This window comes from Equus caballus, chromosome 18 (genome assembly GCF_041296265.1).
Source record: "Equus caballus isolate H_3958 breed thoroughbred chromosome 18, TB-T2T, whole genome shotgun sequence".
Classification (NCBI taxonomy): Eukaryota; Metazoa; Chordata; class Mammalia; order Perissodactyla; family Equidae; genus Equus; species Equus caballus.
In genome coordinates, this window is record NC_091701.1 from 40,743,996 (window position 1) to 40,758,828 (window position 14,833).

At 37.5% G+C, this 14,833-nt stretch overlaps 1 protein-coding gene across 18 annotated transcripts in view; it reads right to left on the bottom strand.

Annotated features, from left to right (window-relative positions):
- Positions 1 to 14,504, bottom strand: part of WDSUB1 (WD repeat, sterile alpha motif and U-box domain containing 1) — a 55,691-nt gene extending 41,187 nt beyond the window's left edge. Inside the window, exons 1-7 of one of the 18 annotated variants that reach the window (XM_023622981.2) lie at positions 14,230 to 14,459; positions 13,815 to 13,898; positions 13,481 to 13,547; positions 11,687 to 12,108; positions 9,973 to 10,157; positions 5,776 to 5,865; positions 2,280 to 2,373 (exon numbers count right to left, since the gene is read on the bottom strand). In XM_023622981.2, coding sequence (XP_023478749.1) covers positions 2,280 to 2,373; positions 5,776 to 5,865; positions 9,973 to 10,157; positions 11,687 to 12,084 — 767 coding nt within the window. In that variant the 5' untranslated portion in view covers positions 12,085 to 12,108; positions 13,481 to 13,547; positions 13,815 to 13,898; positions 14,230 to 14,459. Of the gene's footprint in view, positions 1 to 2,279; positions 2,374 to 5,775; positions 5,866 to 9,972; positions 10,158 to 11,686; positions 12,109 to 12,285; positions 12,333 to 13,480; positions 13,611 to 13,814 lie in introns of those variants that run through there. The other 17 variants (XM_070241084.1, XM_023622985.2, XM_005601513.4 and 14 more) reach the window with 17 other exon arrangements.
- Positions 14,505 to 14,833: the final 329 nt, after the last annotated feature.

Consider the following 14,833-nt stretch of genomic DNA (forward strand, 5'->3'; position numbering starts at 1 on the left):
CATTCGACATTAGTAAGAAGTTCCGTGAATTCTGAGCAAACTAAATAAAAAGAAACCCAAATCTAAATACACCAAAGTAAACGTGCAGAAAACTACAAAAAGAAAATTTTGTGAGCAGCCAGCAAAAAAAATATGAATTACATTCAAAGGAGCAAGTCAGAATAAAACTGACTTCTCTACAGCAATACATAAAAATAATATGTCCTAAGTTGTGTTTATTCCAACAAAGCAAGGTTGGTTTAGTATTTGAAAAATCAGTATAATTTACCATATTAATAGAATAAAAGAGAAAAATCATATTATGACTTCAAAAGATGCAAGAAAAATCACTTGACAAAATATAACACCTATTCGTGATAAAAAATTCTTAGAAACTAGAAGGAATAGAAGAGCGCATAAAGCTTATCTCTCAAAAATCTACAGTGATCGCAATAATGAAAGCTTTCCCTTTGCAATGAGGAATGATTCCCCTAATCCTGGTAGTGTTAGCCAGTTCAGTAAGGCGTAGAAGATGTCAAAAGTACAAGGACTAGAACAGAAGAGACAAAGCCATCATTATTAACATATGACATGATTTTGTACATAGAAAATCAAAAATTAGAACCTTTATAGAAAAATCCATTGTCTTTCCACATATATTTCTCTATATTAGCCACATCTTTTATAACAGTAACAAAAAAATTAAGTGCCTCAAAATAAATCTAACAAAAGATGAGGAGGACTTCCACACACCAATTATTGAGAGAAATCAAAAGAAAAATAAATGGTGAAATAGGACACATTCATGGTTTAGCAGACTCCATATCATAAAGATGTCAATTCTCCCCAAATTTATCAGACTCAATATAACCCCAATCAAAATCCAAAGAGGTTTGCATGTGTGGAGGGGGGAATTGGAGGCAACCTGACAAGCTAATTCTAAAATTTATATGGAAGTGTCAAAAGCCAGGAATAGCCAAAATCTAAAGCCTTGGAAAGACAGAATGGTTTCAGAGCAAGGAGAGACAAACAGAAAAACAGAATGGAATAGCAGGCTGAGACACAGACTCACACACACATGGTCAGTGATTTCTGACAAGGCAACATAGCAAAATGGTGGAGAAAAGATGGTCTTTTCAATACATACTGCTGGGACAGCTGCATATCCACATGGAAAGAAATGAAACTAGATTCCTATCGCATATCATACACACAAATCAAATTTGAGAAAGGAAAAACAATGAAGGTTTTAGAAGATAATATAGGAAAATATCTTCATGACCTCAGAACATAAAGAAATTGACTACACTAAAATTATAAACTAAGAAGAGACAAATCCAAAGAGAGGGGAAAAATATTTGCAACACATATAACCAATAAATGGCTCATATACAGAAATAGAGAGGTAGGTAGATAGATAGATAGATAGATAGACAGAGAGACGGACAGACAGATATCAACAACAAATCAATAAGAAAAAGATAATCCAGAAGAAAATGGGCAAGAGACATGAACAGGCACCTGATAAAAGAAGAAATACACATGGACAATAAATTTCTGAAAAAGGTTTTAACCTCACTCTTTCAGGGAAACACAAATTAAAACCACAATAAGATAAAACTTCACATCTATCACAATGGCTAAAATTAAAAAGACCCACAATACCAAGCATAGGCTAGCATTTGAAATAACACTACTGTAGGGGTGTTTGACCACTTGGAAAACAATTTGGTGTTACTGTCAAAGTTGAAAATACAACTATTGTGTAACCCATCAATTCCATTTCTATGTATTCACCCTACAGAAATGCATGAACATGTGCACCAGGAGATACAGATATATTCACAGAATTATTATTATAATGTTCCCAATCTGGAAATAATCCATATGTTCCTCAACATTAAAATGGATAAAGTATGGTATATGCATGCAATGGAATATTACAATGAAAATCAACAAACCACAGATATACGCGGTAACATGAAGGAATGTCATAAATATTATGTTAAGTAAAGGAAGCCAGACACAAACTAATTCATATTGTATGATTTGTTTTAAATCAGTTTAAAAGAAAAAAGCAGTATTATGTATTATCTAAGGTGTTGTCCCCAGAAAGGGGCACTTAAAAGGGGAGGACTTCTGGAGCAGAACCAACTACTGTTCTATTTCTTGACCTGAATAATGGTTACACAGGTTTGCATCAAAGTAACTTATCAAGCTATTCTCTTATGTTTGATGTATTTTTCTATATGTCTATTTTATATCAAAATGGTTTAAGGAGATTAAACTAAATAGCTTACCCCGAGACTAGCATTTGCCCATTATGAGAAAAGGCACAAGCCAGAACAGGAGCACTGTGCCCACTCAGTGTACTTTTATATTTTAATTCAAAACCTGCAAATAACAAGGTGAGAAAAATTAGCAAGGTGACCATGCTTATAATTTATTTTTTAAGTCAAAACTATTTCACTTATTTATTCAATAAATAATCTTTGAGTGCCTAAAGGACACAAAAATGAAAAAATCCTCATGCAACTCAGGTAATGGAAGGCAGTGTGATTAAGTGGTTTCAAAAGTTCAGTAATGGGGAAAGAAAATGGCGCGCTCAGCAAAGGCTAGACCAGGGGCGGGGTTATAATTATCAACTTATTTTTTAAATTTTAAGCTCTTTAAAGTATATAAAAATATAAAATTTTCAACTACACTATAATCTTGGTGTCTAATAAAAAACATATACATATATAGCTCAATTGCCCAAATGCCTAAAAAGAATCAAATGGCTATAGTTTTTTAAGTCTGATGAAATATTTTATCATTCCCTAAATAAAAAATAATCAGTGGTAATTTATACATATTTCCAATATATCTTATAATACTCCTACAAAGTACGGTAACACTAAAATCCTTTTTATGCTTTCTATAATTACTGAAAAGAAATATCACATCTATTTTAAAGATAAACCAAGGGAATTCAACATGTTTCACGGACAATCTATAAAAATAATTATTAAGAAGTTCGTCCAGGGAGACAAGGAAATAGTGAAATCTATAATTTTCTCAGACCTAATAAAAACTTTTTTGAAGTGTTAATGGCTCTTAAGATAGCAAGCATTTAACTAAACAAAAAGGTCATTAGAGCAGGTAAATGTTTCAAAAAATATATTTTATTTAATTATTATTAAATATACATTTTATTTCTATCAAAAATAGAAAAATATATTTTTTTATCTTGGAGAAAAGATGTAAGCATTATCAAACAAAGCAAAAATGTTGAGTTGCAAACCAAATGAAGACCTGTAAAATTTGCACTATGACCATAAGAATAGGTTACATTCTCAAGTATGATATCCACACATCTATCTATTCCTTCCTACAAATAAGCAATTAAAATAATTAGGTGCAAATGATGATAAATGCTTTATAAAGAGGCTTTAACTGCACATTTATAAACTGTTATATATGTTTTTTAAAGAGTCAGTGTAAAAACATTTTCCAATGAATGAAAAGCTTTACCTTTGAACAAGTATTAAAGATATATTGTATTTAGAACATCTACATATATGAACATATTTATGGTTTCTTACAAGAATTTTACTTTGACAGGAGCAGAAGGAAGAAGATAGACCAGAGAAGTAAAGGAACTCTTATCTTCACCAGCATGTCATTGAATATGTTAAAAGAACTACTAAACGTAACCTAACAGGCAATAAATTAACTAAATTTCCACAAAAAGAAATGTATGTATTTCCTGGCAATAGGCCCCTCTCTATGCACTAGGATAATGACAAGATTCTCTCCTTGACCAAACTCTAGCTAGCTCTTCGGAGCCCTCTTCTTGACTAAGCTTTGACCTTGACCTTTGCTTAAACTAACACACTTTCTAAGAGCACAAGGCTGCACCCCTAGGATGACCCTAGCTCCCTTAAAGTGCCTGCCTGAGAAAACTCAAGGCTGCCAAGGAATTTACTGTTTGCTCCAGTCAACACCTGAAGAGAGGGCCCCTGTCCCCCAGTCTCTGTGGGTGGGTAGGAGCCTAACTTCCATTGTCAGTCAGCAAACTCAGATGAATTTCACATGGACCAACTCCTCCCTTCCTGCTTTTGTAATTTTTCACTTCCCTGACTCAACAGAGCCTCCACTTATACCCCTCTTTATTCTCTCATTCTCCCTTTAAAACGCCCAGTCACCTCAACTGAAGTTGAGTTCAGTTCATGCTGGACTCTTTTCCCTATTGCAATAGTATATTACTGATTAAACTCTGTCCTTACCATTTTAACTAGCGTCCAGCTTTATCTTTGATAATAATTATAAACAATGAAATGTAGTTTGTGATTTAACTGAAGATTACTAGGTAACAAAATATTTTTAGGTATCTGAAGCAAGATGGCCAATGAACCATATAATTTCAGAGTTCCCATTAAATGATAACAATGGAATTAATAAAGATATAAAATCACATCAACAAAGAGAACAGGAAGGGGGGCATCAGCACATCAGAAATTGAAACCAATTTTGGGAAGGCAGAAAGCAAATTAATCGAGAGGCAGTGTAGAGGAGTAACAGCCCTAAATGCAAAGGGAGGGGGCTATAGCCAAGAAGAAAGCTAGTCTGCCCTAGAAAACCCCAAAACACTTAGGACTATCACCGGCAAGGAAAAGCAAAGACAGAACGACACAGATAAGGACATGAAAACAGAAAAATTAACTAAAAGTCTGCTTATGAAACACTCAACGTCTACCTCCAGGCCCTCCCTGACCTCACCCATAGTATGCTGCATGAAAGCCAGATGCTTCTCCCCAGGCAAAATATTTCCAAGGAAAATAATGACTGCCAGGGGAGCTCCATCGCAGCCCCAGGGCAACACAGACACCCACACTCTCTAAGCCCCCAACCCACAACCCACCTTCTTATTCCAAAGGGAAGCCAGCAACAACAAACCGCAACATGCAGGGTTTCTAAATATCTTATTGTCTAATTCCTCAATGTAAATAGAGTACTAAGGATCACTAAACATTTGAAGAAGGTAACCACACGAAAGAGAAAGATCAGGGTAAACAAAAAAAGGGCCCCAGAGCAAACAAAGATGATCAGGAAACAGAAGGGAACACAAAAACAAAACAAAACAAAAAGCCTCTAATTGGTATCCTGAGAGTTTTGAGAAGATCTTGCATTCATAAAATAAAAGGAGGACACTTTGAAAAAGAAAAAGAGAAGACGATGAGCTTTTAGAAATTGAAAAGATGATAGATGGGATAAAAAATTCAGAAGAAAATTAAAAGATAAAGGTGAGGAATTTCCCTATAAAGTAGGAAAAAGAGATAAATTGGGGGGAAAATACATATAAATCATTAAAGAACTATCACAAAGAAATGCTGTACTCCAAAACTGAACAACGTAAGTTTCTTGATTGAAGGGTCACTTGGAGGATTAGTACCATGCATGGGAAAAAGACCCCCACACTCAAAATAACAGTAACTATAGTGAATAAATTTAAAATAGGGTGGTATAAATAATATTTACAGAAACTGTGGAAACCACCAAGAGTTGAAAACCAAGTGCAAAGTGGTTACTTTTGGTAAGCAGGAATAAGTGTGGTGGTGGTGGTGACGTCATAATTAGCAGTGAGTGGTCAATCTTTAAATCACATCTATGTAATTACTTTGATTAAAAGTTCTTAAAACATATTTTTATGATCATTTTTAGATACTCAGAGTACCTTAGGTAAAAAGATCAATTAAAATAGAAATTCTATCTGGATCACAAATAATTTTAGAGAGCCACTAGTTGAATCCATACCTGAGACATGCGTAAAAGAAACAACCCACATTTTGATCTGGCAATCCTGACCACACGATGCCAATCGGAAAAAGTGTGTTTGTTCTCCATCTATAAATGTAAATTTGTTAAAAATAAATACACAAGAATTGATAAAACATCTAAAGCAAAAATTTTTCAATTTCTCATACTGAGATCTGTTAATTCTATTCATTTAAACCATATTCACAGACAATATTAACTTATACCATACAATGAAAATGTTGGTTAAAGAATTTCTTTTAAACAAGGTACTTCAAAGGATTATAACTTTAGCTCCTGAAGTTGCTACAATAAATTTTTTTTTTCTTGAGGAAGATTAGCCCTGAGCTAACATGTGCTGCCAATCCTCCTCTTTTTTGCTGAGGAAGACTGGCCCTGAGTTAACATCTGTGCCCATCTTCTTCTACTTTATATGTGGGACACCTACCACAGCATGGCTTGATAAGTGGTATGTAGGTCAACAACCGGGATCCAAACTGGCAAACCCGGCCTGCTGAAGTGGAACGTGAGAACTTAACTGCTGCGCCACTGGGCCAGCCCCAACAAAATACCTTTTAATTTACCTCCCACTAAGGATATAACTCAAGGCTTCAAGGGCCAATATTGAGCCACTAAACCTAGGGCATCCTCCAACCCAATTTTAGAGTCTATGGGGCCAGCACTGATGGGAAATATTAGGAAGAAAAGTCAGTTATGATAATGAGTGTTAAATGCTTAATTATTCCCAATTTTTTAAGGATATCAACATTTCTTAAAAGGTTAGTCTATAGTTCACATGGAATAATAAAGAGATTTTTTTTCCATTTGATTTACTCAAGACAAAGGCTGGAATTATATAAATCCAAAATAACATCAATTCGATCCATGTGATTTGGTGGAAAATATTACACAAATTAGGGAAAGTAATCAGTAAATTCGGTGTCACAAAAAACTCACTAGTTTTTATGCTTATTTAGATAATTTCAGTGTATCTTTACATACCTACTAAATAAGTTCCTAAATACTTGGGAGTAATGTAAATATTGACATCATCGACTCAGTTTTACATGAGTTCCACCTAATATCACAGATGTGGTTTCATCAAAAGAGGTTTTTGCACTCATATGCAATACAGCACATTTAAGAAACCTAATATCCATCTTAAGATTGCACTCTGGTTTTGCAAACGTTGGGTATGTGGTATTTAATTTATACACCTGGGTATGTAAAACAAATTTTTTCTATGGACTCTGTCTTCTTGAAAGCACACATACCTTATTTAACATACAATAAATTAACTTCCTTTTCACTGAAAGTTTTTCTAACTCCAAGGGACTTCCATATTTTAATAGCATTTTTCACTTCATAGCACAGGTTCAACCAAAGGGCATCCTTTCTCAGAGATCTTTTTTTTTTTTTTGAGGAAGATTAGCCCTGAGCTAACATCTGCCACCGATCCTCCTCTTTTTGCTGAGGAAGACTGGCCCCGAGCTAACATCCGTGCCGATCTTCCTCTACTTTATATGTGGGACCCCTGCCACAGCATGGCTTGTCAAGCGGTGCCATGCTCGCATCCGGGATCCGAACCGGTGAACTCCGGGCCGCCAAAGCGGAACATGTGCACTTAACCACTGTGCCACCAGGCTGGCCCCCATTACGTCTTTTTTAAGCCAAAACATTTTACTCAATAAATGGCTAAGGGTAGAATATTTAAGCACTAGATCCAATCAGGAAAATTTTTTCTTTTCATTGCTTCTTGACTAAATAGATCTTTTGAAGTTAATTCTGAAGTTTCTAATTTGTGAGAATTCAGCTAAGACAATGTAAAATTATGGAGCTTAAAATGTGCCTTAATATCTAAATATAATATTAAAAACACAGTTTTCTTCAGGAAAAATATTTAAATTGTAACAAAAAACTAATCTAAACTTTCTTTATCATTTAAAAACTGGAGAGAATTGATCCTTTATCCTCAGGCACAAACAGGATTATTTTTCCTTATTTGAGCAAAATGTCACAAAGACAGAGGAGTCAATATGTCATACATAGATATTAACAAATACTAAATTAAACAAATTAAAATTACATACTTTGTCTTTTAAGAAAATACAGTAGTTCCCCCAAATTCCTATAATAATCACTTTTAAAGCATATATCAATCTGTTTCAGGGAATTTACACATAGGTTAATATCTATTTCAACAGAAGCAGCACTAAAGAAACTAAAGAAGGGACACATTAGAATTATACTGAGAAATATACTTTGAAATACACTCCAAAGGCAGGGTAGGGATGTGGGCATTACACTTATTTTAGAATCTCACTGAGAATTCTCTGCTTGGTTTACTGAACCTTTCCAGGCCCCACCACCTGCAGATCCTTTTGAAGACAGGACAAGGATGCCCTTAGTTTTACTCTAATATTAACATAATAATGATATTTTAATTGAAAATCTATTTTCAGATAATTTAGAATTAAAAAAGAAACAAATTTCCCCCATTTATGTAATTCATCAAAGATTCATTGAGTGCCTATAAGATTTGGAGAACGTTCCACAGAAATGGAAGAAACGGTTCTTGTCTGTTACAAGCTGGTCTTTTTAGAATAAAACAGCACAAAAACAATATATTAAAAGAATAAATTATCATAATTAAATTAGGTAGAAAAGTTAACATAAGAATGGGTTCATGAAAAAGAAATCTATTAATTTGCTACATGATGTTAGAAGGTTAAAAAACAAAAACAAAAACTTTCAGCAAATCGCTAGAAGGAATCTTTCTCATCAATCTCCATTTCAAGGCCTAACATGCACCAGGCACTGTGAATAAAACAGGCCGAGGCCCTGTCCTCACAAGCTTACACTCTAACAGGAAAAACACCATTAAACATAATCCATATAAGTAAATATATAATTAAAAATTGTGATACTTCTCTAAGTACTATAAAAGAAAAAGCGTGCAAATAAAAGACTATATCAAAATGGTTTAGACTGAGTGCAAGGGGTAAGAGCAGGCGAGGCTCCTCTCAAGCGATTTTTTTACCTGAAATCTAAAGGTAAAGGACTTAGGGTGAACCAGGTGAGGGGTCCGCACGTAAAATCCTTGGACAAATCTTAGAAACACTCGAGGAACGAAAGGAGGCCAGTGCGGCAAGAGAATGAACGAGGCCAACCATGATTAGAGATGAGGCAGGGAAACAGAATGTGTAAGGTACTTACAGGCTTTGTGTTTTAGATTTGGTTTAATCTTATTCTTATATTCTCATATTCTCACCTTAATCTTATTCTGATAAGCCATTGACAGGTTTGAAACAGGGGAGTGACAAAACCATCCTGCCTACTGTGTGGACCTGAGTTGTCCTATAAGGTAGTCACTAGCCACACTGGCTATAAACACTTGAATTGTGGTTAGCACAAACTGAAATGTGACATACACACCAGATTTCAAAGACTTAGTACCAAAAAAACGTAAAATATCTTATAATTTCTATTATCAATTACTGAAATATTTTAGATATATTGAGTAAAATGAAATGTCATTAAAATCAATTTCGCCTACTACCAGAAAATTTTAAATTTACATATGTAGCTCACATTATCTTGCTTCAAGACAGCACTGGTCTGGCAACAAGACTGGATGGATAAAAGCAGAACTTCTGTCCTAACACAGAAGACGAAAATACAAGAAGAAAACTTCCCATTTCACTGTATCCATTTAAAACCAAGAGCCTGTATTATGGAGTTTTTGTTTCTTCTTTTTCTAAAAATGAACTGTGTTGGTAAACATCTTATTTTATAAATTTAGCTTTTGGAAGATTAAATTACTAAACGGAAAATGTAGCTTCTGTTTCTAATTTTTTAATTTCACATTTCTATTTGAATATCAATATACTGTACCTGAAAAATCACAGTACAACCAATAAAGTGAAGTCCTCCGAATTACCATATTCAAGGAGCCCAGATCCATTCTACCAGGTTGAGTCATCCCCCACATACACTAAAGAATCTGATTTTCCTGTATTTCTTCATGACTTCATTTTGATCAAAAAAGATACAGGAGAAGGATGATTCTTTAAAAGAAATGAATTAAAAGGGCTCCTCCTTTCACTAAGGATGAAATGAAAATGAACAAAAGAACTAAAAGTCATATCCAAACTACAAATACAAATTAGTAATGCTTAAGAGACTAAAATAACTAACCAGAAATTGGCTGTGAAGAAAAATCACAGCAGGTAATTCCAAGATCATGTGCTTTTTCACTATGCAGACACCTCATTTTATCATCCCACACTGTCAAATCTCCACACGAGGAGCCAGTGACAAAGAGGGTTCCAGTAGGACAAAATGCACAGGCCACCAAGGAGCCATCCTTAACACTACCACATCTGAAATAAAAGCAAAACAAGGGGGTTTTCATTTCAGAGCATCTTTTACTTTGTATTACAATCTCTAAGAGCAGCTTGATATAGTAAAAAGAGGATAAATGGTCACCACAGAACTAGAGAGAAAGGGCAGGAGATGTCTCTAGAAGTAAAATACCATTTATAGGCTATAAACTGAGATATGCTTTCTCATACAGAGGATTTAAACATTATCTTAATGTGTTCAAGGCTAAACTATAGGGATCCAAAGCCCTTATATCTTCATATTTTTCCAAATGGCAAGTCAGTATGAACACACTAAAATCTACAAAACTTACCAAAAGCAATGACATCAACTATAGTCATATATTAAAAAGAAAAAAGTACTTTCAAATTTTGTGTTAAAATCACCCAGAAGCAAAAGTAAGGCCTTTCATCTTATCTTCAAATATAAATCGTTTATGAAAAGAAAATGCTGTGAACAAGTTAAAGTTATCTTGGGAATATAAGGAAGCATTGTGCTGACAACACTATTTTCTCAATTAGGAAAGATAAACTGGTAAAAAACAAAACAGTGTTCCATCTAGTGCTTAAATCTACAGGAGTGGATCATTTTTACATCACTAATTATAGACATTAGGGAAGTGATCCTATAGATGCAGAATTTATCACCTGATAAGCGAAAAAGAAGATTCCCTAATGACAGCTGTATTTCATTCATAAAAAGAATGACATTTCATTCTTCATGCCTTCTCTGTACACTATTAACACCACTTAAAACACATCATTTTCTTCAACCCAAAGACCTAAACGTAAATGAGCAACAGTTGTTGACCAGCTGGCACCTGTGCTCCCAACGATGTTGAGGGGTAGGAAGAAGGGAAGGAAGGTACATTAGACTATTTTAACTGGTAACATTTACAACTCTGTGGGTTTTGATGTACTTAACGTCACTGAACTGTACACTTAAAAATGGTGAAAATGGTAGGTTACATGTATTTCACTACCATATAAATACATAAAACTACATTCTGTTAATGTTGGTAAGTTGCAACCAAACATCACCAGTGTAAATTAACTGTTGTATTTTTATCCGAAAGGAGTTTTTCAGGTGGCTACTACTCACAAAGTTCTTTTTTCTGGGCTTGGTCATTTACGCAGCAAGAATCCTCATCAGGAAACAGGTGAGACTTACCTACTATTACTTTATTACTGAGAACATGAGCCACGAGTGACAAAAAGCCCAGAATTACGAATCTTATTCAAAAGACTGTTTTCTTTGCCTCACTCTTACAATAAAAATGCATAAAAGTCTAAGAAGATTAACCTTTATTTTACAAAAGAAAGATTTGAAATTTAAAAATCAGAGCCAAGCAAATCGACAAGAATTATATGAAACATCTGCTTGGATGACCTTCAGAAGTTGAAATATTTTTCCTTGTCATGTCTAAAATTACCTGCTTCTTAAAGTCATCAAAACGTTCTGCTTTCTGCTATTTTTTTGGTAGATCTGTTAATAGGATTAAAAATGGGAAGGATTGAAATATTCATACCTATATAACTTGTATGACTGTGCATTCCACATAACAACCGTTCCATCAGCTGCCCCTGACACCAAGCAAGTGGAGTCGGGGGAAAACTGGCAAACCCTCACAGGGCTACCGCTGGGCTGTTCCATCACCGCCAAAGTCTGCCCATTTTGAGTATTCCACAGGACAGTGGTACCATCTGTTGAACATGAAGCTAAAATATGTCCTGAAGGGGAGAAACAGCAGCAGTGGACAGCATAGGTGTGAAACTTCAAGGGGGAGTGTGGCAATTCACTGAAGTCACTCAGAGAGTACAGGCGAACTGTTTTGTCCAAGGAGCAAGTAGCCAAGAGGGCAGAGGAGAACGCACAGCAGTTGACATCATCATCATGATCGGCTAACGTGTGAATTAGTTTCACCATGTTCTTTATTTGAAGTAAAATATCCTGCAATGTTTAAATAGATAAAGGTTACTTCAGTCTAGGAATCAAAGAAATGCAACTCAAATCCTTATAAAAGGGCCAAAATCAAAGAATTTGCTCAATGAAAGCTCCTACATTCAATCTATTACACCTGGGATAAGGATAATTTGGAGAGAAATAAAACAATTATAAGACTTTAACCTCTGATGATGATCCCAGTCACCACCGCCATACCAACAAAGTTCCATAACTCCTGGAAAAAAAATCTGTCAAATAACTTCAAACTAATTTGACATTGAACATCCAAAACTCTGGGTATTTATTTCACCTCTGAAGCCTTTCCCTTAACTACTTCTCAACACTGCTTCATTCCAGATCTGCTAATCTCAACTCAAAAGATTTTTCACTGTTTTAACATACTGACTAGGTCGCTCCTTCCATAGGATGGAGCCAAGGCTATTGCTCTGCCTTTAAGATGCAGAACTGAATGGTTCACTCATAAAAACGAACAAACGGTTTCACCCAAAATTTAAGTGGCAGCGTTGAAAGCTATCCTGTCATGTTCTTTCATCTAGTTTGATCAAGAACAAAAAGAATAAAAACATTTGAGGTGAAGAACCAATAAATCAAGGAAACCAAAGAGAAAGAGCGGCCAAAAATGGACTTAGCCAGACTGCACTTAAGAACAAATTTAGGATAAAATGCAAACTCCTCACCACACCTTACAAAACCCTCTGTGATGAGGCTATTGCCTGCCCACTTCTCAGACCTCAACTCCTGCCACTTTCCCTCCCTCTCACTGCTTTCCAGCCTCCCTGGTCAAACGGATTCTGGTCTTCCATCTTCATAAAGCAGTTTTCTTACGCTGACATGCTCTTCCCTCTGCTCCTGGAATCCTAGCCCTCATTCAGGTTTCAATGTCCCTCCTCAGAGAAGGTTCCCCAATCTAAAGAAGCTACTCTCTAGGCTAGCACATCACACTATTTCAGTCCTCAGCGTAGCAATTACCACCATCTGGTGTATTTGTTGCTTGTCTCCCCTTCCTAGACTGTAAGCACCAAAGGAGTTGAGATCTTGTCCATCTTTCTCATTTCTGTATCCATAATACGTAAAAAACAGTCAGGCACCTAATGTGCACAAATATTTGTTGAACAGATATTTATTTTTTCCTAAATCCAATTGTGTTCTGGCCTTTAAAGATTATATATGAGCATAATATGAAATGATCAGAAAATTAAAAATAAAGCTACTAATACTAAAAATAATCTGACAGTGGAAAACTGGTATAGAATGAGGCGATAATCAAGCCCTGAAAGGACAGGTATAACCTTGGATGGTAAAATTCACAATCCTTTGTTCTAACTGACAGAAATAATCACAAAGAGATGGAGCCTACCTTTTCCACTATGTATCTTATTCCAAAAGTTCAACCTCTTTTTTTCAAACAGAAACCCCAATAACGTCTAGAAAACAAACAGAAAAAAAACACGAAAAATCCAGATCGATTATCGCCTGTTATCATTGCACCGAAAACAAGATCAGACGATGCTTTCCGGAGATCTCTCAAATCCCAACTGTGCGAGTGCACGCAGGTAATTTTCCAAACAAACTTTGGCTGCCACACCCCTGTGGCTCTCGGCTCCCTCTGCAGTGACAAGCCCCACATGGAAGGGCAGAGACGCCGTCGGCGGAACAGTTTGTGTTGAAAAGCGCTCTCCAGCCTCCCCTACCTGCCTCGGGGCGTGGTCCACTCAGGCCTCAGCTGTCACACCAAACGCTCAGTCTCCGGGCAAACCGGGTCCACTCGCCAGCGTCTACACACGCAAATCCGTCTAACCCAGAGCAAACGCAAACCGTGCCAAGAGCCCCCCTCCCCCCCATCCACATCAAGCCCGCGACTCGGCCCGCGCTCGCAGGGCCCGGGGATTCGCCCAGTTCTGAGAGCCAGCCGGCCCTCCGCGGACTGGGCGACCAGAGGCAGGAGGGCGGCCTCGGGAGGCCAGGCGGGCGCGGACCGTCCGGGGCGCGAGCACCCGCGCTCGGGAGGCGCCCAGCTGGGCTTCCACGCCACCCGCGTAGGCCCGCCCGGCTCCCCGGGGGCCTCGCTCCCGTCAAGGCCCTGGCCGGTCCCTTTCGCGCGCTTACAACGATTCCGAGAAACACAGCGTTCAGACGCCCCGAGCGAGCAGGCTCCGCGGGCCAAGCCCCGTCGCGCTCCCCCACCTGCCGCCACCACTGCTAAACTGGCCCGGGGCGCCCCCCTTCACCCAGCAGACCCCCCGCGGCGGGAGCCGCCCTCGGGGCTCGCAAGCAGCACAGCGCACGGGACGCGCAGGTGCGGCGGGCGGGGCTGGCGCCCGTGGAAACGCCAAAGCGAAAGAAACAGGCTCCGCCCTCTGGGGGGGGGGGGGGGCCAGCCCGCGCCGCGGCGCATGCGCGTCCTGCAGCCCGCTCATGGGAAGGCTTAGGCTCTAGATGAGTTCAGGCATAAGGAGAACCTTTAGTTGCAGTTTTCCCGCAGTTGAGGAAGCTGATCAAGATGAGATAAGATTTAAGAAGACTCTTTAGTTGCAACTTTTCCCAACTGAGGAAGCCGAGGTTCCAAGGTCTAGTGAGAGCCTGACATGTGGTTTTAAAAGGGGCATTGTATCAACTCTGGTTATTCCAGCTCAAAGGTCTTCAATCTCCTTCCTCTCTGGTCTTTCTCTACTCTCCTCTGTCTCTTCTCTGACTTCTCTGATTGGTGTTT